The sequence below is a fragment of the Letharia columbiana genome, assembly GCF_014066305.1.
Source record: "Letharia columbiana isolate WasteWater2 chromosome Unknown Sc0000019_s0, whole genome shotgun sequence".
Lineage (NCBI taxonomy): Eukaryota > Fungi > Ascomycota > Lecanoromycetes > Lecanorales > Parmeliaceae > Letharia > Letharia columbiana.
Window position 1 is genome coordinate 279,359 of NW_023501060.1, and position 27,848 is coordinate 307,206.

A 27,848-nucleotide genomic window follows, 5' to 3' on the forward strand; every position below is an offset into this window, starting at 1 on the left:
AAAACCTCGTATCGCTTAAAGCTTTTAGTGAGTATAAAGATTTATAATATATTTTACTCTAATCTCTTAAGCCTCATATCGATAAACCCCTTATCTAAATAGATTAATCCTCCACCGAAGTACGTCACTGTCGAGGGCCGAATTGAATAGATAATAGAGGAGATCATCGCCTTTAAATTCATTAACGGCCGCCTTAAGTACCGGGTGAAATAAGAGAGTCTCGATAAGGACCTTAAATAGTATAACTCGAACAATGGCGAATTTGAAAATTGTTAAGATATGATCGATGATTTCCATAAGCGATACCCGTAAGCAGTCTACTAAGCCCGATAATACCTTAGATATCGCGTTTTTAAACGAATTAAAATCGTCCGATATTTTATAACGACTTTATTTTCTTCGCGTTCGCAATTCGATTCCTCAGGCCTATATTACTTTATAACAACCTCATTTTAGACTTATTAAGCCGTCTCCCCTTATTAATATAATTCTTAATATATTTCGAAGTTATATTAGATTATACGCGGACCTCACTATCGCTATCGCTAGGTATAATCGATATCGATTAGATAGCTTATTACGGAGAAGCCTACATTAAACTAATTTGATATTAAATTAAAGTTTAGCGTCTATAACTCGATTTGATTCGAGATCTCTCAATTAATCAACTCGCATTATTTTATTAATATCCTTTACGCTAGAATATCAACTCGAGAATTATTATTATTCATTAAAATACTTATATTCACTACTCGTCTATTATTACACTAATTCCTTTTAGACTAGGATTTCTATACTCGCTATATCTCTAACTAGCGACGACGTTAACGCGAAGGTTAAGATATAAGCTCTCGCTATCTATACTACCGCCGAGGAAGACCGTAGTATTAGAGATTCTAGATACTAAAAGTTCTTTGTTATTTTATTAATTTTTAAGCGAGCGTGTATATATACTATTTTTACTACTCTTTCACTTATTAATTATAAGGGTATAATTCTATAAGGGGGGGGGGATAGTGTTATAATCGTATTCTATATCTCTCTTAATATATTATTTAGTCTTATAATCTATTAGAGTCTAGCGTATCTTAATAGAGCTATCTACTATTATCTAATATCTTCTATCTATATAGCTATTCGATATCTAGTTATCTTATTTAATATATCTATATTAATATTATATCTATATCGATTCTAATATTACTATTCTCTATTTTAATTATATTTTATTAATATATCTAATATTTAAAGTATTAATTATAATAATAAAACTCGAATTTAAATATTTACTAAGTCTTATTAATTATAAATAAAACGTTATACTATTTAAAAAAAAATATTAAAAATTTATAAGAAAGACAAAAAAAAAAAAATATTTTTTTAAAATTAAAAATTTTTTTAAAAGAAAATTAAAAAAAAAAAAAAAAAAAAAAAAAAATTTTAAAAAAAAAATAAATTTTTAAAAAAATAAAAAAAATAAAAAAAAAAAAAAAAAAAAAAAAAAATAAATAAAAAAAAAAAAAAAAAAAAAAAAAAATAAAAAAATTATTAAAAAAAAAAAAAAAAAAAAAAAAAAAAAAAAAAAAAAAAAAAAAAAAAAAAAAAAAAAAAAAAAAAAAAAAAATTTTTCGCATTTTTAGGGTTTTTCCCCCCCTCGGGGGGGCTAGTCCATTGACACGAATGTCCTCAGCAAAATAGCACTTACATAGCTAGGTACACAATTCAAGCACTCTACTAAGCCCCGAAATTGTCCCTAACTTACTCTTGCACCGTTACCATCGAGCTTGTAGCGCCAACTTGCCTCGGGCAGTATAGTGCTCTCCATCCATTTAACCTCGACTCTTCAACTCCAGTTTTGCGGAACTGTCGCCCAAAATCGGGTGCTACACACGTCTTATAGGCTACCCTTGCTCTCTATACGTAGACCTGCCATAATCGATCAACCATGCCAGCTTGCTTCAGCTCTTTGCCGCCAGAGGTCTCGACTCAGGTCAAGTCTTTCCCGAATACAGCAGAAAAGTTGGGCTGGACTTTTGAAGAAAGGCGATGAAGATGCATACGTCGCGTTGTTACTCTCCTCGCTGCCGATTGTAAAAAGCCTGGATCTAAGAATACCTGGTGATGGCTTTAAAGAATTGGACCGGACGGCCATCAAGGGCGGGAATTCTCTTCCGGACCCAACCAGCCTTTCCTTCGCTGAGAGTGGTGGTCATTAATTGCAAGGAAGAGAGAGGGGAAGCACTTGATGTGCTATCCAACTTCCTCCAACTGCCCTCGCTCCGCGAGTTCTTCGGTCAAAGGCTGGTAGCTACAATGATAGAGCCCACGAGGGTCTAGCCACGCTCGAAACTGCCGCTATTCCACTTGTTTGCCTTGAACTCAGAGACAGCAGACTCAACGCAACAGATTTGACAAATGTTCTTCGAGCATCCAAAGAGCTCAAAACGTTAGTCTACGAATTGAGCTGGAACTGGGTCTATCCCAGAACCTGTAGCTATAGCTGGGCAGAGCTTTAGTTTGGGCTGATACACTCACTGGCTCGACTATGAGGGGGAAAGGTTTATTTTGTCGACGAAGATTACTCGCCCATGAGCACTCTTTCTAGCTTCAAGGTACTGTGGAACCTGAGAATGGGTATGTACCTATAGTTTGGTGTCGAGGGAGTCGGCACTATCTGGGCTGGGGCTCACGATCAGGACCGTGCTCCCAATCTTGCAACCCTAATGCCGGCATCGATTGAGACGCTTTACTTCTCACGCACGCGGCAGGGTCAAAGTGCTTACGACTGCATTAGAAAGGTTACTCCAGGCGTAAGAGTCGTGCACGCCGAAGCTGCGGAGGATAGCTTTTGAAGCGGACATCATGGGGAGGGATGACATGCTTGACTACTCACGCTTGGACCTTCTGGCCAAGGAAGTGGAGGTTGATATCGCGAAAATCGATGTTAAAGGGACCGAGAGAGGCTGGTGTAATTATGGACCTTTAACTGTGAGTACCCACCCTGACTGGTTTAATCCCCTACTGTACCAATTTCCGGTTCATTAGACATGTCTGAGGAGTAGAGACACATGTCTTGCTCCTCAAACATGTCATCAGACTCAAAAATCCATCTAAGGAGAGAGACGCTGACTCCACATGATGTAGTGTGCTGCTGAATTGACGGCGAAATGAGAACGTGATCTTTCTGCCTATGTCAATGCGGGAAGATGATGGACAAGATCTGCGACGGGCCAAGGTATGACGGATTGGTCGACGATTTCAATATCAAACAAGGAGATGAGAGAGGCGGGATGCTTGGCAAGTAACATGTATTGAAGACCCTCATAGCACTAAGCAATAGTGAAATGTAAGAATTTTAACGATTGAAATATAGCAATAGGCTCAGAGCGACGGAGTGCGGGACGGCGGGGACGATGTGCCGAAACCTTTCCCGCGCCAGGAAAAGCGTTCGATCTTGTGTGGACACCTAGAAGCGCTGAACACGGATTTCTTGCAATAATAAAGTCATCGTGACTGAGGATAATGATCGCTGATAAACCAAAAGAATCTTGACGCGTCCGCAGATGGATGGAGCTATTCCGAAAAAGAGCCATCAGCTCGCGGAATCCATCAGGGTGAAACTCTTGACCAATCGCTGTCTTCTTGGCAAGTGAATGCAGTTGGATCAGTCACTCGGTTTCGTAATTCGCTTTCTGTTTGTTGTGGTCCAGGGCCTCCAGGATTGTCAACCAATGCTCGGTAATACTTGAATTCTGCCATTGGATCCGGGAGTGTCTATGGCGGGTGTGAGTAGCCAGCAGTCTGCTCGCAACTTCTTCCAATCCACGCTTGCAGAAACTGTGGTGGTTATTCTCCAAATCCTTTCCTCTTAATGTGCAAGGCATGTCGGATGTTGGGTAAGGCTGCGCTTAAGCGCTTCTTTCGCATGCTATGATCCGTCCACAACATGCTCTATAAGACCGAGACCTGCAGATCTACTTCCGCGTAATTCTCTCATGTGCAGCTTCTACTGTCCAGCTTCCACAGTCTTCACTGTTATTGTACCGCAGCATGTTCCAATCTTCGCTTTTACTGCTGTTCGCACCGTTCACCATCTACACACTCTCTCAAGCAGCAATATGTACCCCTGCCCCTGGCCTTCTACCTACCGTTAGCGACTGTACAGATCTGCTAGAGGCGATCAGCTGGCTGTCTCGCATGCCAGGCGAGAACAATATGAAGGCTTGGGGCCGCAGGCTTCCCACAACCCTTGACACACAGAAGGTACCGAAGGTCTACTGGATCTCTGGGCGTGGTCCAACCACTTGTGCCGTTCATGTGGACGTGGACTCATACGATCTATGGGCCGTCGATGACTTCAGACTGGCGGATGTAGCGTCAGCTGGGGAAGAGGTGGTTGCTCAGTGCTTGTCTGCGAAGAGTAAGGTTGGTTTGGCATATCCAGCTGGAGCGGACGGACTTGTGCATGCTAAGGTAAGGAGTTCGGTGGCAGACCCATCTACGTAATTGAATATCTGAGAAGGTTATACATGTACCTGCCTTGATGAGTGTCAATCTCTTGGGAGAAAAGCTAATCTGCGGAATTTTGGTTAGGTGGTGAGAACGGACTCGCCGTTTGGACTGGAATCTTTTAACCAATCCGATGTGCAGAGGTTTGCGCTACCAGGTACAGTGGAGGCACTACAGGCTGCAACAGTCGACCCAGCTATGTTGATATTGCTCGGCTTTCACCCTCTATCAAATGTCACAGCAAATATGCTGCGGGTGGATTAGTGGTGCGAGTGCTGAGATCATGACGGTACCCGAAATTTAATCTCGGTATTGCTGTGACATGATGGTGCAGAGCGTATGCAATGTGTCTCTAGTCATGACTCATGAGACATAGGAAGCCGTCTTGGTCACTAAATATCTACGTCGCTAGCGTTCGGATTTCAATCATCGTTAGACAAGGTACAACGAGATTTTAGTTGCTACTCTGATAACAAACTTTCACTGCAATCTGCTAGCAATGTTCAAACATGAAAATATCAAAACAAAAGGAAGCAAAAGTATGAGAGAGGAAGGTGAAGATCCAGGCACATGGGCTTGCAAGGATTTAAGTAAAGTAAGACCGCCTTGACCGGGGTGCCATGCGGCAGGCGGAGATCTCCCGGATCCCGGCGATGGCGCTAAATTGTTGCCGAGCACTGCCCGTGAGCCCCATTTCAACAGCTTTTCTGTTTCACCAATCACCAAACACAATGTCACCAACGGTCTAATTGAAAAAATTCAGTGACCTTCCACAAGACAAAGGCACCCGTCCATAGCTATTGGAGGCCGTCAGGAAATTCACCCCAGCATGCTTCGATGAAATACGGGCTGGATACTATTCCCAAGCGTTGTGCATAAGGCAGGAAGGTGCCACGGCTGAAGCGGCATCGGTGTCTTCGTACCACCTTCTGCATCTACATCTACAACGATCCTTCACATGGAATGATTTCGACCCAAAAGACGTACATACGCCTAGCTTGCTTTCTTTCACAGGAACTCACATCTTACACTTCTAAGCCAACCACCAACCGATTATCCATCTCCATCTTCGCCACCCGCTATGAGCGCTTCCAAGTCAGACGTGTCAGGGCCAAGCAGGCGCTTCAAGGGCAAATCCGTCGTCATGCAGAGACCGGAGGGCAGATTGTACCTCCTAGATCTACCTTTGGAAACACAGAAGCAGATTATTGCACAGGTAAGCCCTCTGGGCATTCTTGATACCCATATGTTAACAGTAATTCTAGGTCAGCCGCAAAGACCTTTTCTCATTTCAACGAGTGTCTCCGCATTTCCTCTCCCTCGCCAGCGCTGAGATATATCGAGACCTGGACCTGAAGATCACCAACTCTGGGGATGAGGAGAATGGAGTGCCCAGCTCGCACGCGGCGGATGCTCTTCAAACTGTTTGCGCAAGCGAACACGATTATGGGCAACACATCAAGAGCTTTCGGCTTGGGGTGAATGAAGACAGTATCGAATACGCGCCTAGGAGCCTTGGTCACGTCGGACAAGACCCATTTCTGATGACACGGCTGCTATGGGACTCAAAGTCCGACTCTAGCAAGTTTCTCAATACCGCATTGCTCCTGGTGGCTCGGAGGCTCCGCATCCTCGAAACATTTCAGTAAGAATGCTCGATACTGATTGACATGCGACATCTACTGACAGAAATCCAGATGGGATGCGCCTATTGAGATAAGCGGAGCAGTATACCAAGCTCTTCACAAGATTCAAAGCCTACGCTGCCTTCGAATCAGGCTTGATATATCGCCGTCGCCGAAGCTGATCATTCGCCCTAGTCCGTCTCCACCGAACCCTTCACTTGCGATGCAACAAGCTATGCAAGCACAGATGCAGAACCAGCCACCTCTGGCCATTCCAACACAATTCGTCCCGCCTCCGCCGGGCCCAGCAAGCGCTCCGAATCCTTATCCAAACCATACGGCAGCCAAAATCAACAACATCAAACGGAAAAAGGCTGGAAGTGGTGGAGGACTCAATTATTGGGCAAATGGCAGGGCATTCTCTGGCTTCAAGTCTCTCCATACCTTGACAATCGTCGGCATGTCCAACCACGACTGCTTATCTGAGATAGCAGAGTGCATCAAAGCCTCGTCCGCTTCCCTCAAGTGCCTGACCTTGTCCCTTTCCACGGAGCTAGCACGGAAATCCCGGAAACCTATGCCGATAAATAATCCTGAATTGGATGATCCATCCGACACGGAAATGGATGACGAAGACGAGTTGAGTCAACCACCGCAGCCTCCTACGGGTTCTTCCCAAGCTGCTACCACCACAAATGAGGCCGACATCCGGAGGGAAAAGCTTGCACAAGAAAGCATACTAGCCAAAGTGTTCGATCTCCAGAGTGTATCTGCCGAAGGGAAGAAGCTAGAGAAGACTCTGTCGCTATCCGGAGGACAGTTCCGAGAGGAAGAAGACAGCCAGGAGAGCATCAGAATGGTCAATCAGCTAATGAAATCGTTGATGGACTCTCCACTAGCAGCAGGCTCCGACGCCACTTCCCTCGAGATTCGCTTGCAGCATCTGAAGATGATAAAAGATGTTGCCGAAAGATACATCTCAAATCAAGAGACACAGAAACTGAAGAAACTTCTGACCGAACAAAACAAGCCGCCTACGCCAACTGCAAAGAAAGCAGCGTCTAAGCCTCTGAATCCTCTCGCGTCGGGTTTCAAGCCGTCGTCGACCACCAAGGGTCCCAATGTCATCGATCACGATTTTGAAACCCTTTCAAGTCCAACGAGCCCATACTTCGCTTCTGGGCCTGGAGACTCCTTGTCCAACGGGACGCCGAAGCCTTTTCCCCCTAGCGGCCCCTTCTCTTCTTTGGATCAATCTACTCTGCTCTCTTATCTTCCTGGGGGCAGCAGTTCCAAGCCTGTTAGCTCTCAACCATACACGTCACCGTACGTCGCGGGATCTTACGCAGCGTCTGCCAACCAGCTTATTAATTTCCCATATGAGCACAGCAACCACAGCACCACGGGTTTCCATTCTCCTCCGGGGTACTCCTCACCCCTTCAGGCACCCAGCAGTGGGGCATGGGGCATCACTGCCTCCAACAAAGACGCGCCTCCGAGCACACACAAGTATGTATCAAATATCGGGCAAAACCAAAAGACAAAGCACAAGCCACCGAAAAAGCCGACTCCCGCCAAAAAAGGCTATCCTTTCAGCTCCGAAGATGAATCCGAGGGTACGAAAACCCCACCGTCGGCACCGCAGCCCTTCTTCGCGGCCAGCGTAGATACAGAAGCTCTGGAAGGGTCTATGGATGTCGATATGGAACATCCTGACGACGATACCACGGATCTGGGGGAAGATCAGGAGATCATTGCTGGTTCAGAAGGTGCTGAAGAGACCGGAACTCCAAGAAAGCGAGCTAAAGTCGGCTTGGCGGAAATAGGAAGCTCTTCTAATACAACCAGCCTAGAACCGAATCCGTCAGCAGAAGACAATTCGACACCAGCGATGTCCTCGGACGAGGCAATGCAAGCATACATACGTGCAACACATGGTTTACAGCTCGAGGAACTCTCACTTGAATGGGTTCCATTGAAAGCTTCCATTGTAGCAAGAGCTCTAGACCTGAGTGTTCTAAAGCGTCTGACGCTTCTCGAGGTTGGCCCCCAGGACGCTTTCTGGACTCTTCTCGTACGGCTGCAAAGCGCTACTCAGGTTATTGCTTTCAAGAGCATCCATACGGACAACGTATCGCTTCCATTCGTGAAGTTTCTCGCAACTTTTGAAGGTCTGGAAGAGCTTTTCATGCTCGAACGGAACAAGAAGCAGGCGGCCGAGCCTGAGTCTGAGTCAACAGTTACGATTTCGACCATACGCAAGGGTGCCCTTCGAAAGCATATGCCAACGTTGCAGCGGCTATCGCTCCGAAACGAGCGTAATGAGCAGTGGGACGTGGACCCAAAAACGCTACGAGGTCTGGCACTCAAAGGGACGAAACTTAGGGAGTTGGCTTTCAGCCTCAGTCTGAAGACTTATGTAAGCTATTCCATCCCACAGCAAACGAGTCATGCTGATGAACACAGCACATTCTCATGCAGCTCCTTCCACATTTGAAAAGCCTCTACGCCCTACACATCATTACACTACGCTCCACCGACCGCAGCGTTCAGCTACCAACCGAAAGCATCAGTTTTGCAGTCGATAACCTCTCGCACTGCCCCAACATGAAGCTTCGATACATCGCCATGATGAATCAAGTCACGGCGCTGGAGGCAAAGCCTGAACAATTTCGGCGACATTTGAAGGCTGTCATGGACAAACGCAAAGATAGGAAGGGCAAAGGGAAAGCTCCGGCGGATGTCACTCTAGGCCTCTTCGTTCCTGCAACGGATGACTCGGGTTCCGATGATGTGGACGATATCCTAGCCGACATGGGAGCTGGGGAGACGAAGCTTAAATTCTCGACGAGATTCGCGGATGTGAAGGACGTGAAGATCTTCTCAAAGGAGGTTAGGGGCGGGAAGTTGTAACTGGGGTTCACTCATGGAACTTTCGAGCAGGCGTCATTAGCGTAGCATTCTCGGAAGCATGCATGGCATTGATCATTCACAGGGTATGGCTACTTGACGGCTGTGTATATGGAGCCGATGCATGGCGGTGAGGGCGCTTCATAGGAAAGTCGTTTCATTGTGTGCATAGCAAACATAGCTTATACCCCTTTCCGCATCGGCAGATGATGAGAGAAGCAGGCAGTAATTACACGAAGCAGTTCTCAAACCATCGCGCTGCTATATCAAAGCAGTCGCACTATAATTGATCTCTGTCTCGAAGCACCCATGCCCCCCACTCATCATTTCCCTCTTCGTCAGCCTTCTGGAACACGCTACCCAGGCCCAAGCCCATGCCCACAGCCCACTTTTCCATTCGATCCTCCCGGTCCGCACCGTCATCGTCATCGTCCGCCGACTCTTCCTCTCCGGCCCTGTCATCACCCCACGAGAAGCCCGTTCATCGTTCCGTCGAGACGGACAGCGCTGATCGTCCTCTTCTGGCTAGTTGGCTTGAGTAGACTTGGCCACGTTGGTGACGTGGGTCTTGGGGGGGATGGTGTTGGGGGGGATGGTGTTGGGTTTACGGGTGTTGTTAAGGAGATTGGAAATGAATGAATGAACGATGGGAGAGCTCAGCTTCGGCTTTACTATTGAAGGCAATGCGAGCTGCTCGGATGGTACGAGTGTTGCGGTTCAGCGGCCGGATTGAACCTTAAAGAAACGTCAAGGAAATGGAAAGGTTGTTGGTGTTTTGCTTGGAGGACGGGCGCGGTGATGTGCCAAACTTACGAAAAATTTTCAAAAAAAAATGAACATGCTTTGGCAGATCAATTGCTAGGATTATTTTCAAAGTCTGGCATCATGGAGCATGCTTTCTTGCCCGGTATTGATGTCTCCCACCTTCTCTGCTCGTTCGGTGTAGCTTCTTCGATTCTCAAGCTTCGGGGACAGTCCAGCATTCTTTGTCACAAACTTTGGTCTCGTACTGCAGTTGATCAGTCTCTTGATCATGATCGCCGTACGGGAATCGACCCGGCTTGGATTTCCACAGGCTTCGCCTCTCCCAGAGACGGAATACTCATGCTTTCATGACACACGTGGGGACAGAATACTTGCCTCGAATGGATATCCTACCACTTCATGGAGCAGTTCATAGATTGACGATGCTGGACGGCAGAGTCGTTTGGGCTTTCCGCGGTCGACAGCGCTTCTTCACACTTCACCAATCAGGTTTAGAATGGGCACGTGGCGAATGACAAAGGATGCTCCAACAGAGCGACGGCAGATTAGGGTTTGGTGGCGAATATTCGTTTCATTCGTCACACTCGCATGCCACTATTTACAGGACCAATTATCCTCATGCCCCGATCGTAGCTCATCATTGCATCCATCAGATCAAGATCCTGCTTCGACGCTAGAGTGAGAAGCGTCAGTGGAAAAGCCACCCCCCTTTGCCCTTTAGGATGCCGTCTGAGATGCTGTTCAGGAGACTCTCCTCATGGGAATATCGGGCCTTTAGACCCGGCGCCACCCATAGGAGCGCGCTCGGTTTCGGAGGCATCGTCTGAGTTGCTGTCGATGAGAGAGCAGCCGCTGTATGATCTGGCCTCCAGGCCAGGAGATTCGATCGTCTCCTTGAGCCATTTCCAGAAACCGCGCTTGGCTTTGAAGCCACCCTCCGTGCGTTTTACATTGAGACCTTCGTAGACAGCCTTCAAATCAGTCAAGGTCGCCGCGAGATCAGGACCGAGTGCTTCTTCAAAAGATGTCTGAAAAGGTTCCCTGTCAGCTCTATCCTTCCTGGCGAAGGACAAAACTTACGGAGTTGAAGACGGGAGATCTGATCTTCAGACCGGGGGATTCGAATGCATCCTTGAGCCACTTCCAAAAGTCGCGCTTGGCTTTGATGCCGCTCTCCGTGCGTTTCACATCGAGGCTATCGTAGACAGCTTTCAAATCAGTCAAGGTCGCAATGAGATCAGGACCGAGTGCTTCGTCATAGGATGTCTGAAACAATTTTGTGTCAGCTCTGTTGTTCTTCACACGGGTCAGACCTTACAGAGTTGGAGACGGGAGATCTAATCTTCAGACCAGGAGATTCAATTGCATCCTTGAGCCACTTCCAAAAACCGCGCTTGGCTATTGAGGAACCACTAGGTTTGGGTTCATTGACACTGTCATAGACCGCCTTCAATTTGGTCAAGGCCGCGACTGGATCGGAACCCAGGGTATTATTAGCTGGCGTCTGTGGGGTCATGGTGTCAGCCGTGGCCTTTTCCGGTAGGGACTGGACTTACAAAGGGAGGAGCGCGGGCTTCTAGGGCAGCTGTCGAGAAGGGTGGGAGCGGTCCGGCCGCTGCGAGGGTGGAGAGCGCTAGGAGGACGAGGGAGAGACGCATTTTGATGTTGAATGGAGGTCTGGGTATGTAATGGTGAATGTATGTACTAGGTATCAGACCTGCTGATGACGAATGAAATTGTGCAAAGAAAGTGTGAAGTATGTGTGTGTATGTACAAATAGGCGCTGGTTATCAGACCTGCTGATACTGAAGAAAATGTATTGAACAAAAGAAGGAATGATGAAAGTATTCTGATGGTGGAGAAAAAAAAGATGAAGAGAAAATGTCTAGAGAAGATATATCGATTCTTCCGAAGCTTGGACCAAGTCCCACGTGACTTGGCGCCAGCGGGTTTCATCTGCTACTGACATGGCTATTCTTGGTTCGCGATCCGGGATCGGTAAACGCCTATCAAATATCAGTGTCGAACTTTGAGTATGGCAATCTTGTTTCACAGCTCGCGCGAGGACGTTTGAAGCTCTCGATGTAGGCGCGCACTGGTCGATGAGAAATATGGGATTGTGAGGGGAGGGGGAATGGAGAGGATGAAGTGGCGAAGTCGTCGTGGCATGACTTGCGCGATTGGCCCTCATCCTCTCCGTTCAGGCATGCATGGATATGTTTTTTGATTCTTTGCCAACTAGCTTCAATATTATCACAATAGCGATAAGCCATCCATTACCAGCGAAGGCATCATACAAGAGACTGGCAGTCCGAGCGATACTTCATTAGGGACGAGATCGTGCTATCTTAAATTTCAAGTAAGCACGAACAGTGGAGGCGGAAGAGCGGCCCAGCTCCAGGAGTACATATCGGCACCAACCATCATCAGATCCACTGTTGATTGGTGCAGTCGAGTTGTCGCCGCGCCTAGCCTTCTTTGTTGATGACACCGAAGTTGACGTTTCGTTGTATGTCGTAATACTAAGGTCTCTTTTTGTTGGTCTGAGTTCTTGAATGATTCTGGCATAACGAGCGATTGATTTTAGTCCGATACTACCGCTATCACGTGACAATAAAGAGACTAAATCCTACAATCAACGTCATATTCTGAAGGTATTAGATCGTGCGAGCGGTTCTGATATAGAAGATAACCTCGTATATCTAAGTTTGTTTAAGCTTTAAGGAGGAGATACTAAGGCAGGCCGGGTCATCTCTCGATTCACATTGCGAGCCTCATCTTGGATTGTGCCAACGGTCGGCTCGGTTTGATCACACGCTTTCAATCACGTCAACCAGGCAAAATCGACGAGAGGATGAACACTTACAGCTGTCCTTCCAATCTCGCGGATCAGACCCATTAGTACTTCAAGACCCATGAGTGCTTCATGGTGTTTAGAACTCGCGTCCGGCTTCCTTTCTGAGGGATTGATGGAGGCGATGTTGTGATAACTAGCAATAAGTCATTGCAAGAGGAAGGCAGGAGGTACAGGGGATACTTACTTGGTAGACGACTCATCCCTCTCGCGCGCCAAACCCACCTGCGTCACTCACTACTTTCTCCACCAGCCGCTCAATCTCCTTCACGGCCTCTTTCTTCTTCGACTTACTCCTTCCCCCTGCCAATTGTGATTCTGTAGCGGCGATGCACCTGTCGAGATATTGGCCCATCAGCCGTCTGTCGAGCGCCGGATTGGGGTTTGCAATCGTATTCCGTAGGCGGAGATCGTCGTCTTCGACTCTCTCCTTGTCTGTTCGATCAGCGGACAACGGCACCTTGGTAGGCCAAGTACGACTCCGGGGGCTTATATGCGGCTCGTCGGCTAGCGAACTATCAGAGGATGCGGGTCTCCGGCTCCGGGCGAAATTCCAGCGCCGTTGCTTGATTTTGAGATCTGCGAGATCTACTTCGGCGCGGAATTTGTCTTCATCGTGACTGGACGTGTCCTTTGAGAAGTCAGACGTGCGATCAGTGGCGGATGTTTGCGCGGGCTGTTTCGCTTCACTTTGCTTCCAGCTAGTTGAAACGGCTGTGCTTTTCGATGTTCTTACTGTCATGAAAGGCGCTTGAGCATATCTGCCCCAGTCTTCCTCTTGCATTGCTGCGATAGTGTCGAAAACTCGCTGCCCGAGGTTTGCTAAGATTGGATCTTGTGGAGGTGGAAGATGGGAGATTTTATGGATTTGCTCGACTGGATGTTGATGAGAGTGTTGTGTCGGTAAGTTTTCGTTGTTTCGATTTCGGACGTGTTGAAGTGAGAGGACATTGCGTGGGTCAAGTGAAAGAAACTGTGAGGCAGTTGTTCGACAATGGATCTGACAAGGACGAGTCTTGTCTCCTTTGTTTCCGATGCATTGTAGGCACAGAAAAGAAAGTGGTCAAGACGTTTCCTTGTTCGGAATACACACTATTGACGTCCCCCTTTGTAACGTGATGTCGGGAGGACATGCCAGTCGTAATGCATACTATCCGCAGGTGTTCTCAGGTAAGAAGCAGCGCCGCGAGGTACATGCCTGGTCAATAAAGCGTCCACTCCGTTCAGAACCAAAAGACGAACCCAGGTGCTGCCATCCTGAAAATAAAATCCCCACCACATTTTACTACCTCAACATCACTCCCAAGGACGAGAATAGGAATACTGTAGATGGCGTGCCGAGCGCCTTGGCGCTTGATGATTCGGCGGCTTCGACTCATAGCAAAGTGCTTCCTGTGCTTGAGGTCAGGCACAGAAGTAGGACAGTGATCCTTTACTTAACAGCCATGACAGCACGAGCTGAGATACGTTTTAGTATCTGTGGTGTGATATGGGGAAGGATAGTGATGAGTGATGCTAATAGGGGAAAGAGTGAGGACCAACGTGGATTAATTTACAAAGGTCGTCCTTACATGTGATTTACCCCGGTCTCAGTATAGTCGGATTATCATCTGAAAGAATCAGCTTAACGCCGCTACCTTGTTCTGAGAACACGGTGTGCTGACAACCTTTTCAGCGCACTTATAGCCCGGTATTAGTCTCCGTACTATCATTTGGATCAGCGGGCCCCCGAATCCGCAACGCAACATTCACCACCGTTTCCGTAGGGCCGTGAAACACAACTGCTTTGAACTTCCCCGTGAAACCTCTCTTGGTTGCATTTGCCCTAATGAAGGCTATCAAGTCTCAGGAGACTTCGGCAGAGTCGCACATGAAGTCCAAGTGCAAGTCTAGTATAGAAAGGGACACTACTTTCAGAGGGCTCATCATTAGAGCGTATTCGTGGACGCGTTCAAGCACACGCTCGTAAAAACCCTCAAGTAAAGCAGCTGAAAAGGGGGGGGGGGGGGGTAAAAAAAAAAAAAGAACTTTCATTAGCCAGGCGTTCTTTAGGACGTGAGTGTCATCGCCACGTCCGTGCAGAGAGCTGAGGGTACTCGCACGCTAAGCTCGGCTTTGTTGCAAGCCAAGGAGGAGTGTGGGCGGTTTTTCTTGTCAGTAGTCTGGTGAGTCCTAGCTAGCTCTGCCCTAATTTCGTAATTTTGGGCGGAGGCGGCAAATTTGACGCCGCTAAGTATATTACATTGAGCTGGGAGCAAGCAAAGATGAAGCAGGCTAACTGATAGCATCGTACAGGTGGTTGAGGGCGAATTACATTTTCATACCCCAATATGGGATTTTACAAATTATACCATCTTACATTTTCATACCCCAATGGGGTATAAATGTAAGATACCATTGACAGGGTATGATTTTGTAAGATACCATTTATAGGGGTATGATTTTGTAAGTTGCCATCTATAGGGCGGGTTGGTGTTAGGAATTATTCCTCCGTCTTAGGGTGTTCAGGTGAAGTGTAAACACCTCTATTTAACCCTTTAGCGGTAACTCGGTTACTAACAATTGGGGTAGATAGCCTGAAACACCCTAAAATACCCTTCTAATGATTTATAGGTATAGGTATAGGGATGTTGTGTTAGAACTAGCTAAAAACTTGGTCCCGGGGTGTCTGCGCTTGACTCCTATTTGGACCTAAATAGGGCCCCGTAGGCTCCTGGGACGTCGCAGGCCGTAAGGGCTGCTGCTAAATGTTAATGGTATTTACATTTTCATACCCCAGAAATGAATTAAAATTATACCCAAGACTGCAACTTAAAATTATACCCCATTTTTTGTGAGTATAAATGTAATGGGGTTATTTTAAGAATCATATTTGGTATGATTTTAATTTGCCGGTGGTTGGAAATCTCAAGTAAAGAGAGCGGACGACATGATAGGGAAGTAGGCGACGGAGGAGAGAGTATCGACATATATTGCTGTGCGTACTGATACAGTATCAAGTGATTGTACGGAGATGCTCGGTGGGTGTACAGTATTCCAGCGTGCATACCACTCTCACCGAGGTCCGTGAACAGCGCTTTGGGCGTCTTCAGGCCTAACGTCTTATCTCATGCTTGCATGATAGTCTGGCATCTGGACTACGATAAGCGAATCTAACCCAGACCTATCGAGTTGTTGCTTAAGTGCATGGCAATGCTGTTGGGGATAGCGCAAGTAGAAAATGAGCGAGACAAAATTCCCGTTCACCACCCGGCGTTCGCTTCTCGTTTTCTCGAAAAACACACTCCGGGCAACCATGAGCCATCTATCTGAAACCGCACCAAAGGCCAGTGACTCAACTCGAGTCCGGATGGAAGCGAAATAATAAATGCAAGGTGTGCGGCTACCTAGAAGATCTGAATTCAAATCGCCGCACGTACATCTTGGAGGAGACGCGAATGACATGCCAGTTGGGTTCTCGCTACCGTGGACAGCACGAATGCAAATCAATCACTAATTCGTTCGGACAGGCGCACCATCCACACGAGACCCAGCTACTCTCTATCGTTTACTCTGGACATCGCGACCTCCAGTCCGGACACAGTCTCTTCTTCACAGATCCTCCCAATTTGAAATTCGGTTCCGCGCATAAGAGCACATCGGCTCAGGAGGTCCGAAGACGACTGGAGGTTTCAGGCCAGGAGACTTCCGCCGATTTCTCAGCCACTCCACTGCCATCAAGAGTCTTCACATCCAGTCGTTATGACCTTGTTCTTAGATGCGTAATAGAATTTCCGAGCTGGAAGCAGGAATTGTGACACGACACATGGACCGAGAATTGACATGGAGGTCTTATGTTGGCGGCTCTCATCGAAGCAGCGGGCCGGAAGCTTGATGTTGGTGATTTTGACTGAGGAACTAGCTGTTATAGCGTAGACTACTTCCGGACAGGAGAAGCAACGCTGCAAGATGAGAAATGACTAGGAGCGACAAGACCGTTCGTCTCAAGTGGTATGTTGTATTCCCGACCTCATGATTGGGCCGTCCGGAATTTTTGCCTGACCTCCAAGATAAGGTCGCTTTGAAAACCAACATGGCCCATGTTGACGCTGCTGCTGGGACGAGCATGCTACAGCGCTACATTCGGAGGTTTGATGGAGGTGTGACAGAAGCTTACGGACCGCTCATGCGCTGTATGGCTCAATACTGGGCCTTCCTCAAAAGTGAAGACCCTCTTAACACTTTCTTCCCACTTAATTCATCCACACGCACAAAATAGCACTCGTACAAGTAATAACTCTTTCTGATATGTATATGCTATTTTTTAGGCTATTTATTTATATTGAGCTTATACTCATCTCTATTATCGTGGTGGTCCATAGATTTCTTCCTTCAAGCGGAGTCGTGTCATCATGTACCACTGACTTGAATGAACCGGCCACCGTGCACAGTAATTCAACCGCGAAGTCATTGGATAACATTGACAATCGAGAGAACAAGCAACAACAGTCCCAAACATCGTTCATTTCGTCCACATTATCAAACCCAAGGAGAAGCCGGCCTTCCTACCTTCGGATTCGAATTCCGCCACTTCATTGCCATATACTCTGCATGGCACTTCCTCAAACCAGAGACCATCTACATCCACACCAATGTGGTGGACGACATTGTCAAAAAGGAGATTGCGACCGCCATCGACCCATACATGCAAGCCAGCGGCAAGATATCCCAACCTTAAATCTGTCCATTGCACACCTCCTACGAACACCACGACAGGCAAAACAGTCGTAGCACTACCCAACATGTCCGATTTTGTCCGCACTGATGCGCTCGTAAATACGGGAGTATCTTCCTCGACGAGGACTCCTACGTCCTCCGAGACCTGAAACCACTTCGCGGCACCGGTTTCGAAAATGTCATAGGAAGACAGATGAATGGCCAGATTTGTCCCGCAGTCCTCCTATCCACGCGCGACAACAAACTCATGAAAGCCTACCACGCCCTTCAAGACTTCATCTTCGACGGACAATGGGCGACCCACGTAACGTGGCTGCTGACCACTCTAGCCAAGGATTTCAGCCCCGCTGATAATCAAGTGCTGGTGCTGCCGCAAGACTCCTTCTTCCCTTCGTCGTGGGAAATGCAAGATCTAAAGGAATTATACGGCGTACATGAGGACGCCGGCGAGCCTGCTGTCAACAACCACCCTATCGACAACCTGACAGACTTCATCGAGAACTTCCAGCTCATTCCGCCAAACACCTGGCAGAGAGATTGGCGCTTATCGTACACGCTGCACCGATGGACTTCTTCGCTGCTTGGTGGCACGCAACGTTGCTATCTACGGATGAGAGTAAGGAGATCTTTGGCGCTTTTGATGGCATCAGTTCCGAATATGTGCTCGCGCAGAACAGTAACTTTGCGCGGCTTGTGTATCCGGCTGTGAAGCATGCGCTGGATAATGGGTTTCTGGATGGGGCCAAGGGTCACGTCATTGATCAAGGAAGCACCGCAGCGGGGGCAGCAGAAGGAGCTGGGCGGAGCAGCGGCTGATTGAAGTCAAGGGCGCATTGTTGATACATGGGATCAACGCGTCTCAACGCGCGAAGAAAAATGCGTTAAATAAAGATGCGATACTTAAAGCTCGACTTGATATTGTATAGAGAGGGGTAGATTAAAAGGAGAGTACGAAATTCAATATTAGCAGGGTTCGACACTGATTATGTTGAAAGTTCCAATCTAATTGTTGCTTTAGGAAAAATATACTGAAGGGCGGCGCTTAAAGGCGAGGAATAGAAGATGAGTTGAATGGAAAGCACAGAGTTATAAGTAGCGGTGCTCAAGACAGATTGTATTGAGAGTGTCGATTTGACGTTGTATTGAAGAGTAACGCCCGAGCGCGAGGTAAAGAAGATGGGATGGACGAACATTGCGATACCAAATCAGGCGAAAGAACTGTGTCCAAAACACCAGAGTAGAGGATGTAAAGACCGAGTACGTAATGATAAGGAACTCCACCAGAAACGTAATTCTGTCCGAGAGTGCCAGAGCTGCGCATTCGCGCAGCAACAGCTTTCCAAATACCCAAAACCTCCGCGAACCGTGAGCGACTTCTCCTCCTAAACCTACTCGATCTGTTGAGCTTATTGCCTATCGCAACCGCCATCAGTAAAGTCGCTCCAGCTGGCTGGTCCAAGGAAGCGTCCAACTTAAGGTCACATTCCATGTCACAGTCCCCAGGTTCAGTCAGGAAGACAGTGCTGATCCCAAACACCCGTCACAATGACCTCGGGTGGGGACCACGCCTACTCTGCACAGCATTGCATTTCTGCTGCAAAAAGGTCGAAAGGCTGACCGTACCACTCCGGACATCAAACGGCACATACGAAGCTCGCTGCAAGATCTCATCCAATAGATACTGATGTAGCTTTTCATACGTCTGGATTCGGCCAGCCATGACCATATGACAGGTCGTCAGGACAGCGGTCGAAGGGTGAAGTTGAGGGGCGGAGGAAGGTGGCCCCCCGGAGAAAAGGCAGGCTTGGCAAGCCTGTGTGCCTCGGCTGTCGATCCTCAACCCAAATTCCACAATTGCGTCCCACAACAAGAAGCTCCCATTCCCCTTTTTTCTCTTCACGTTCTTGTCTTTTCTCTCCTTTCTGCGCTAAAACATGTCTTCCTCTTCGTCATCGTCGACCGGCCCTTCAATACCTTCCGCAGAGGAAGTCAGAACTGAAGTCGTCGAAGCCTCAAAACAAACGCTCTCCAGTTTCCGCTCCCTTATCGCCGGGGGTGTTGGTGGAATATGTGCTGTCATCGTGGGACATCCCTTCGATTTGGTGAAGGTGCGAATGCAGACGGCGGAGAAGGGAGTTTATAGTGGGGCTCTCGATGTTGTGAGGAAGACTGTTGCTCGGGAAGGTTTACGGAAGGTAGGCATTCAAGGGCATGTGGAAGAAATGAATCACCATGCTGATTGAACTTGGTAGGGGCTATATGCGGGTGTATCGGCACCTCTAGTAGGCGTGACGCCGATGTGTGAGAGCTCCAGAACTTCCAGCTCATTGCCCCAAGACTGACGATTTCCTCTTACAGTCGCTGTCAGCTTCTGGGTACGCGATCTCCACCGTCCGCCTCCAAGCACCCACTGAATGTACCCAGGGCTATGATGTTGGTCAAAAGCTCGTCCGAGCATTCTCCCCCCAAACAAACTCCGACGCCCATTTCACAATCGGCCAAACCTCGACCGCCGGCTTCTTTTCCGCCATCCCCATGACCATCATAACAGCTCCCTTCGAACGCGTAAAAGTTCTCCTCCAGATTCAAGGCCAGAAACAACTCGCACCAGGCGAAAAGCCCCGCTACTCAGGCGGCATGGACGTCGTGCGTCAGCTTTACAAAGAAGGCGGCATACGATCCGTCTACCGCGGCTCTGCAATGACGCTCGCAAGAGATGGGCCTGGTAGCGCTACATATTTTGCCAGTTATGAATACGTGAAGAGAAAGATGACGCCGAAAGACGCAGATGGGAACCCGTCAGGGGAGTTGAGCTTGACGGCAGTGATGACTGCGGGTGGGGCAGCGGGTGTGGCCATGTGGATACCTGTTTTCCCGATTGATACGATCAAGAGTCGATTGCAAAGTGCTGAGGGACGACCAACGATTGGCGGCACTATAAGAGGACTTTATGCGAGTGGAGGCTTTAAGGCGTTCTTTCCCGGCATGGGGCCGGCGATGGCGAGGGCCGTACCGGCGAATGCTGTGACCTTTCTGGGGGTGGAGTTGGCGCATAAGGCTATGAACAATGCGTTTGGGTAGGGTGGGACTGGGTTCGCATGAAACAAAGGGAATGAGTGTTGCATGTTCAAGAAGTCGGCGTTGGAAGCATGTGCATACGCTTCAAGAGGTCTAGACTAAACAACAATGTACGATAGTCACAAAGCTCCTATCTTGATGAGTAAATACCCCCGTCTGTGAATAACGAAAAGCAAGCCTCGAAAGCCATTTATTTACCGGCTTTTAGCGGAGATAAGCCCCACATTTTCTGGCCTCGGTACAATGCAAGAGACTCTCCCGAACTTTCCTTCCTTCAGACATCATCATCAGACATGTCTTCCACATTACCAAGAACCTCGCAGCGTTTGCTGTCGTCCCACTCAGCAGGCCACTCTCCCCTACAACGCGTTGCTCAAGTCAGACGGCATCTCTCCACCAGTCCTGCTTCGAGGGGCGAGATCCGGGACGCATACATCCTCAGCGCCGCCCGGACTCCTACCGGCAAAGTATTGCTCTGTCTTTGCTCATTGACGTCCTTGCACTAATACGAACCAGTTCAACGGCTCCTTTGTCCCAGTCCCCGCCCCCCAACTCGGCGCAACAGCCATTACCTCCGCCCTGAAGAAGTCCGGCGTTCCCGCGTCCAAGATTACCGATGTTTACATGGGCAATGTTCTGCAAGCCTCCGTCGGACAGTCACCTGCTCGGCAAGCTTCCATGCTCGCTGGCCTCTCCCCTTCGGTGGATGCAGTCACCATCAACAAAGTATGTGCCTCAGGCTTGAAAGCCGTGGTATTTGCGGCACAGAATATACAATTGGGCCTCGCGGAAGCACAAGTTGCAGGAGGCATGGAGAATATGAGCCGTGTACCTTATTATATGCCCAGGTCAAATCAGCATCCGCCTTTCGGGACTATTAGTATGGAGGACGGACTGATTAAGGATGGGTTGTGGGATGTTTATAATCAATTCCACATGGGTGTTTGTGCTGAAGAAACCGCCAAGAAACACAACATCTCTAGACAAGAGCAGGATGAGTATGCGATTCAAAGTTTCCACCGTGCACAGAAAGCGTGGAAGGACGGTAAGTTTGCTGATGAGATTGCGCCTGTGACGATAAAAGGGAAGAAAGGGGAGACGGTCATTGAAAAAGACGAGGGCTACGATAACCTGAGGGAAGAGAAGGTGCCCACACTCAAGCCTGCGTTTGTGAAGGATGGCGGAACAGTCACGGCAGCGAACTCGTCAACTTTCAACGACGGTGCCTCAGCGCTAGTCTTGGGCAGCAAAGACGTTGCAGCTGAATATGGCTCCGGCAGCCGTGTCCTCGCCCGCATCGTTTCTTCCGCCGACGCAGCAGTCGATCCGGTGGATTTTCCCGTCGCGCCCGCTAAAGCTGTACCGATCGCGCTGGAAAGAGCGGGAATCTCGAAAGATCAAGTTTCGGTGTGGGAATTCAACGAAGCGTTTGCGGCCGTTATCAAAGCGAACCAGAAGATTCTGGGCTTGGATGGTGGGAATGTAAATATGCTTGGTGGTGCGATAAGTCTGGGTCATGCGCTAGGGAGCTCGGGGAGTAGGATATTGACGACGCTGTTGCATCAGTTGGAGGTGGGGGAGTATGGAGTCGCTGCTATCTGCAATGGGGGCGGGGCGGCAACGGCGATGGTTGTGCAGAGAATTGGGAAAGTCTGAGGCATAGACAACAGAGAAAGAAAACGTCATAGAGCTTGTCGGGACAGAAATGGAAAAGCCATGATGTATGGATGTGTACGCCTCGTATATACAAGTAAGAGAATGTAGCAAAAGTCATGTATAGAGTGAATATCAATTCACAATAGGAAGGACGAAATACTTTGAAAAGATGAAAATTCGTCACAGGTAAAACAACGATTTTGTTTCGGAAACATTGTCAGGGTTTCCATCCTCATCCTGCCCACCAGATGCAGGTTGAGCCACCCCAGAGCCCTTGGCTGTCCCTGGCTCGAACGGAAAGTCTGCAATATTATCATTGGCATCACCAGTGCGGTAAACGCTTTGGCCATCCGAGAAGATGGAGTTCCCATAGACAGGACGACGTGGTGTCAATGTGGCACTCGCATATTCTCTTTTCGCCGGGCCCACTGTCGCTCGGTGGCCCATTTTGCATTGAGCGATCTTGGTCGGCAATCTGCGCAAAAGTGATCGAAATCTTCGAGTTCCTCTTTTGTGGGCACATTACCGTGCTTGTCTGTATAGTAACATTGGGTATGCTGCCAAGTGTCACACGGGTCGCAGTACACGGTGTTCCCATCATCCTCTGGAAAGCCGCAGATGCATTTTATGATGTAGCCTCCGACTTCATTTTCGACGTCAGGTCCGAAATGGGCGAGACTTGCCTCAAGTGCTTCTCGCATCTTGTCCGCGTTATCGTGACTCGTATTAATTAGGCCTAATATCGTCTTTCCACGCGAGTCAGTCTGCTTTGGATTACATCCTGCCCTCAGCAGCATCTTTGCTACCTCCAGGTGACCATTCTCAACGGCATCAACGAGTGGAGTGTCCTTGATCATGTTCTCGCAACTGATGTCGCATCCAGCAGTCAACAGAAGCTGGACAATCTCGGTCCTACCCTCGAGGGCAGCGGTCTGTAGTGGCGTATTACCTGCATAGTCAGGTACATTGATATTCGTCGGACATTCTTTTAAACATTTCTCAGCTTCTTCTATGCTGCCGAATTTACATGCTCTTGCGAGTGGTGTCTCATCATTTCCATCTCGGTTCAACGGTGCGCTGGTGGTATCGTTGTGGGCCAAGTCAACTGAGTCAACTGACGTTTTGCTTCCAAGCACAAAAACAGGAGTTGACTTTTGCTTCGAGGCCATTTTCTGCGACTGATGGACAGGAAGATAAAGAGAGTATTTCCGCCTACCACTCGTCTTATTAGCATGGTTCAACGAGACCCCCGAGGGGTACGTACCCTTTGACTGTCGTCTTAATATCGTGCAAGCCTGGGCAGCACTGCTCACAGGTGTATTCTTCTGGGCATGTGGATTCATCCATTATGCCGACGCAGCCTCCGTGTTGCCAAACATTGCAGCTATCGCATTGAATGTACCATCCAGTGGCATCTTCTCGAAAAGCCGCAGGATCTGAATAAACTTTGGCGCCTCCTTTGCTAGGTTCGCCAGAGGATACAGGCAGTCCTGGGTACTCTTGATTGCCGCAAATGCATCTTGTCACCTCTTCGTCCTCATCCTCGATATCGTCCTTTTGGGAATGATCCCACTCACGGTTGAGTCTAGCAGCTTCTAATTCTTGATCAGCTACTCCTGGTTGATTGGTGGTAAGACTAGTCGCACCGTATTCAGTCTGATGACTGCTCATGTCCTCACGCGCTTCAAGGCCTGTCTCGGCAGCCAGCATCTCATATTTTTCTAATCCGACAGAGATCTGATCTGTACTGATAGAGCCGTCACTCGAGTCTTCTTCCGTATTCCGGGGCAGGGCCATTAACGCGATCTCTTCCATGTGTCGTCCAACGTGTTTAACAAATGCTCGGCGGGACTTCCCAACAATGATACGACACAGGGGACATTCTTCAGTCGCGATTGGTCTCGGCTGTATCTGGTACGCCGTGTTCTTGGCTACATGGAGCTGAAGCCCGCTAAATACACGTCGATGAAATTCCTGAAGGTGTTGCTCCCAGTCTGAGGCACTGGTAAATCTCTTCGAACACTCCAGACACTTCCACGCCCGGTCATTGCGATGCTCAGTAAATTCATGATCGGCCCACGCTACCCGGGTAGCGAACTGGGCTAGCTCGTCACCACAGTCTGAGAACGTGCAAATGTATGGTTGTAGGTCGGCAAAAACGTGCATCCTAGGACTGCATTAGTTTTAGATTCCTTAACGACAGGAACAGATTGCTGGGACCTACTTCCAGTCCACCCGATTTTTGACGTTTGAAATAATGCGTCTGCACAAAAAACATTGGAATCGTTTTCTGGCACCGACTTCAGGGGGTTCTCTAGGTACTCGAGGCGAGTTTCGTTCTCCTTCGCTGTTGCTCGATTGAAAGGAGGTATGGGATGGAGCATACTCGGTTTGCGCTGGAATAGTTGTGCCAATTCCAGAATCGTGGAAATCTGAATATGGTCGAAAAATGGACGATGCAGTACCTGTTTCACGAGCAAGATTCTTTGTTCCCTCAAGGGAGTGTTCCGTGTTCTCCATCTTCTCCCGAACATCTTTGTGCCTCTGCCAATTGGCTTCTCCTAGTCGTTCAACCAACTTGTAGTGTGCCTTTTTGAACTTCTCTCGAATTAATGACACATATATCGTGGCAGGGCCAGAAACAGAGAAAGGTACAATTGTGGGGTATGAATGCTGGACTCGAGCATTTTCAGCTTGTTTAAGATTCTGCTCCAGACTTGGTCCAAGCTCCATAATGCACGTAGTGGTAAAGTCAAGGTCTTCAAATATATCGTAGCTGCCGCTGTCCGACGAGCCTTCTCTTCCAGGACCATATTCCTCATCGCTATCATGACCATTCTGCGGTATCTCGTGCTGGTCTCCAGATATTATGAGCTTTCCTTGCTTGATGGCAGACTCAAGTTCTTCAACTTGCTTCGACGGCTGATGTGGGGCTTTCGAAAGAGGAACCGACTTTGCCAGTTCTTTTCAGAGATGTTAGCAAAGTCTCATTCGACGACTGAAGGCTTACCGTGCAGAAGAAGCTTCCCAATATGAACGAGGCGCTCTACTACATCATTTCTCAACTCATCAGACTGTTCCAGTGCTCTGTCAAGCTCCCCAACGCCAAAGGGTTCGCCCCACAGATAAAGCCTCCCGAGACACTCTCTCAGGACAATTGAGCGCGATCTAGAGCTGCGTTTATTGCGTTCTTGACGATAGAAATCTTGCAGTGCGCGGAGACAAAGGTGATAGAGGGGAGCGGCAAAGCCCTGGCTGTCTTCGCCACCAGCAGGAATTCGATTGTCTGCTATAGGGCCAGAGACGTCCGCATGGAGCCACTGTAGCATGTAGTCATTACATCCGTCGCCCCCCTTCTTGTATATACCATCCTGCATATCTTGCGGCATGAACTGCAAGAAGAGAAGAGGGTACAGATGCCTAGCCCATAGCCTCCAACATTAAGCAAGAAAGACCAGCAAAGAGCGCATTGGTCCCGCGCTCAGCCTTGCAGCTATTGCGCCCTGCATGACAGCCTCGTTGCCTTCTTGACCGTGATAGGCCAGGCGGATGAACATATCGGGCTGTGCTTTAGAAGCTTGTCGTTGTACTCTAGTGCAGAAGCAGCAGACTCTATCCTCGACTGTCACTAGCACGATCATTTCTGATCGTTTCCCCTTCAATGTAGTCGAGGATGGTTTCTGCTTGTAGAACTTGAGGAGCCTCAATGTCTGGAGTCGAGACTGTAGCGGGCTTGGCGCTCGGGGTTCTTCCGCTCCTGACATCTGCTGCTGAACACTACGACGACTGCTTGCGCCCCTTCATACGCTATAAAAACTTTGCGAAAGAAGCAGACCGATTCCGCAATTTGCTGGGTATCCAGAAGACCATCTTCAGGAACCAATGCCGTATCCTGCTTGAAGAGATTGTTGAGCATGATGTCGCGTCCAGCATGCTCAATGGCCCCTCAGGCGCAAACCACCCTTCATGGTCAGAGGTTGAGTTGGAGAAGCAGCTTTCTCACCTGCTTGGTAACTCCAGAGATGCGTGCATTACGACAGTTGAGATGATTGAGGAGCGACTTCGAGACATTGAGGGCGAGAGTCAAGACCTCGAGACTACCATTGATCAGGATTCTAGGGTATGCTATCATGGTCCCATGCTTCTGGCAAACGTGCTGACAAAAGGCTTCGACAGGATACAGCAGACATCGTCGGAAGCAAACCCTGGAGGCGGCGTATAGCTAAGAAGCTCCGCTTCAGCTTTTCAAAGCCGCGACTAGACCAAACCCTTTGTGATCTTCGTTCATTGAACGATGACTTCCGAACTCTATCGACACAGACATTGAAATCAACCTCTCTGCAGTCACAAAGACAAGCAGCCCCTCCTGTAAAGCCATGCCAAGAGGTGGAAAGATATCAGATTATAGGGCAAGCTTCTCGCCAGGTCTACGAAGCTCTCGGCCGAGCCTGTACGAAACATACAGAGCATCAGGCTCATTTCTGTGTCGAAGTCGAGCAAGCAAACATCACAGGAGATCATAGTGCCCAAGTAAAGTTCAGAATGGCATACACACATTTGACCCTGGCCGGCTCGGCTGACCAAAGCGATCTGATATGGTTCGTTGTGGACTCGACAAGCGGTGACGCTATGGAGCTTAGTAGTTCTCATACTACCAGTATTTACCACGATGGCCTCAGTCAGTCCCTAAAACGACAGATTGAACCTGCATCAGGCGCTACACAGAAAAAGGCCAAGAAGAGCGTGAGATTCCAGCCAGCGGCATTAGCGCCAGCATGTATGCCACCAACCTTGTCCACTGCTGCAATAGCCAACGCCATTCTATCCGGTGATAGTATGCGCAAAGACTTTTGCGATTTCATTCGCAGGCGTCTTCGAGAACCACTTCATGCGAGCGAGTGTGTAGGTGTGCTAGACGATACAGACAAGTGCAGAAATTCCGTCTACCCATCGTCAAACAAACGTTGCCGTCAGACGCGGCAGGCTGTTTCACTTGGACAGATCATATTGAATGTGTCAAAGCGAAAGAATGTTGGTGGAATTTCCCTTTACGAGCGCCTACACCTCGCCAAAACCCTGGCCATTGCAGTCCTTCAGTACCATTCAACACCCTGGCTTAGGATGTCGTGGCGGAGCGAGGATGTGTACTTCTTCGGCAATGAGTTGGCTTCGGTACAGGACATGCCAAGTCTTACATCGCCTCATCTGAACGTTAAAGTCAAAGGACCCTGTGGACAGCTTTCCCGTGCTTCAATGCTTCAACCCCATAATCTGGCTCGCAATCCACTGCTCTTCAGCCTTGGCGTTGTACTTCTTGAGATCGCCTACACTTCCACACTGGAAAGCCTGCAAAGCCTCGCGGACCTCGACAACGGCCGAGAGAACCAGTATACCGAATTTTTTGCAGCCAGAAGGCTGGCGAAGTCTGCGAAAACTGATATGGGCAGTAGTTTTCACAAGATTGTCGAAAGATTGGTGGAATGTGATTTTGGATGCGGAACGGACCTGAAGAACCCTGAGTTGCAAGCTGCGTTCCATCGCGATGTGATTTGTCCCCTGGAGAGACTTGAGCAAAAGTTATATGAATTTCACTTCGATTGACCAAGTTCGAAAACCCATAGGACTTCGGTACTGTAGGATCATAGAGGGCATTGCGAAGAATCCGATGGATAGTGCATATGTGCGCTTCAAGCTTGTGATAAAGGCCAATCTCGGCTTGAGCAAGCCTACTCAGG

General features: G+C 48.5%; 10 protein-coding genes across 10 annotated transcripts; 7 read left to right on the forward strand and 3 right to left on the reverse strand.

Annotated features, from left to right (window-relative positions):
- Window positions 1–2,862: 2,862 nt before the first annotated feature.
- Window positions 2,863–3,171, forward strand: HO173_006473 (uncharacterized protein; the record flags this gene model as incomplete). Its single annotated transcript, XM_037308384.1, has 2 exons — window positions 2,863–2,988; window positions 3,145–3,171. The coding sequence occupies 2 exons, from the start codon at window positions 2,863–2,865 to the stop codon at window positions 3,169–3,171; spliced, it is 153 nt and encodes a 50-aa protein (XP_037164650.1).
- Window positions 3,172–4,050: 879 nt separating this feature from the next.
- Window positions 4,051–4,773, forward strand: HO173_006474 (uncharacterized protein; the record flags this gene model as incomplete). The annotated part of the gene is made up of 2 exons (XM_037308385.1): window positions 4,051–4,473; window positions 4,594–4,773. 2 exons carry the CDS (start codon window positions 4,051–4,053, stop codon window positions 4,771–4,773), a joined length of 603 nt encoding a protein of 200 aa, XP_037164651.1.
- An 817-nt stretch (window positions 4,774–5,590) lies between these two features.
- Window positions 5,591–9,047, forward strand: HO173_006475 (uncharacterized protein; the record flags this gene model as incomplete). Its single annotated transcript, XM_037308386.1, has 4 exons — window positions 5,591–5,725; window positions 5,775–6,154; window positions 6,207–8,553; window positions 8,601–9,047. 4 exons carry the CDS (start codon window positions 5,591–5,593, stop codon window positions 9,045–9,047), a joined length of 3,309 nt encoding a protein of 1,102 aa, XP_037164652.1.
- A 1,517-nt stretch (window positions 9,048–10,564) lies between these two features.
- HO173_006476 (uncharacterized protein) lies at window positions 10,565–11,467 on the reverse strand (the record flags this gene model as incomplete). The annotated part of the gene is made up of 4 exons (XM_037308387.1): window positions 10,565–10,837; window positions 10,890–11,075; window positions 11,128–11,313; window positions 11,366–11,467. The coding sequence occupies 4 exons, from the start codon at window positions 11,465–11,467 to the stop codon at window positions 10,565–10,567; spliced, it is 747 nt and encodes a 248-aa protein (XP_037164653.1).
- Window positions 11,468–12,862: 1,395 nt separating this feature from the next.
- HO173_006477 (uncharacterized protein) lies at window positions 12,863–13,447 on the reverse strand (the record flags this gene model as incomplete). Its single annotated transcript, XM_037308388.1, has 1 exon — window positions 12,863–13,447. One exon carries the CDS (start codon window positions 13,445–13,447, stop codon window positions 12,863–12,865), a length of 585 nt encoding a protein of 194 aa, XP_037164654.1.
- Window positions 13,448–17,572: 4,125 nt separating this feature from the next.
- Window positions 17,573–18,195, forward strand: HO173_006478 (uncharacterized protein; the record flags this gene model as incomplete). The annotated part of the gene is made up of 2 exons (XM_037308389.1): window positions 17,573–17,928; window positions 18,030–18,195. 2 exons carry the CDS (start codon window positions 17,573–17,575, stop codon window positions 18,193–18,195), a joined length of 522 nt encoding a protein of 173 aa, XP_037164655.1.
- Window positions 18,196–19,313: 1,118 nt separating this feature from the next.
- Window positions 19,314–20,460, forward strand: HO173_006479 (uncharacterized protein; the record flags this gene model as incomplete). Its single annotated transcript, XM_037308390.1, has 4 exons — window positions 19,314–19,574; window positions 19,632–19,680; window positions 19,738–19,754; window positions 19,804–20,460. The coding sequence occupies 4 exons, from the start codon at window positions 19,314–19,316 to the stop codon at window positions 20,458–20,460; spliced, it is 984 nt and encodes a 327-aa protein (XP_037164656.1).
- Window positions 20,461–20,750: 290 nt separating this feature from the next.
- Window positions 20,751–22,113, forward strand: HO173_006480 (uncharacterized protein; the record flags this gene model as incomplete). Its single annotated transcript, XM_037308391.1, has 2 exons — window positions 20,751–20,924; window positions 20,974–22,113. 2 exons carry the CDS (start codon window positions 20,751–20,753, stop codon window positions 22,111–22,113), a joined length of 1,314 nt encoding a protein of 437 aa, XP_037164657.1.
- A 389-nt stretch (window positions 22,114–22,502) lies between these two features.
- On the reverse strand, window positions 22,503–25,490 carry HO173_006481 (uncharacterized protein; the record flags this gene model as incomplete). Its single annotated transcript, XM_037308392.1, has 4 exons — window positions 22,503–23,325; window positions 23,378–24,280; window positions 24,338–25,076; window positions 25,124–25,490. The coding sequence occupies 4 exons, from the start codon at window positions 25,488–25,490 to the stop codon at window positions 22,503–22,505; spliced, it is 2,832 nt and encodes a 943-aa protein (XP_037164658.1).
- Window positions 25,491–25,819: 329 nt separating this feature from the next.
- Window positions 25,820–27,714, forward strand: HO173_006482 (uncharacterized protein; the record flags this gene model as incomplete). Its single annotated transcript, XM_037308393.1, has 2 exons — window positions 25,820–26,233; window positions 26,290–27,714. The coding sequence occupies 2 exons, from the start codon at window positions 25,820–25,822 to the stop codon at window positions 27,712–27,714; spliced, it is 1,839 nt and encodes a 612-aa protein (XP_037164659.1).
- Window positions 27,715–27,848: the final 134 nt, after the last annotated feature.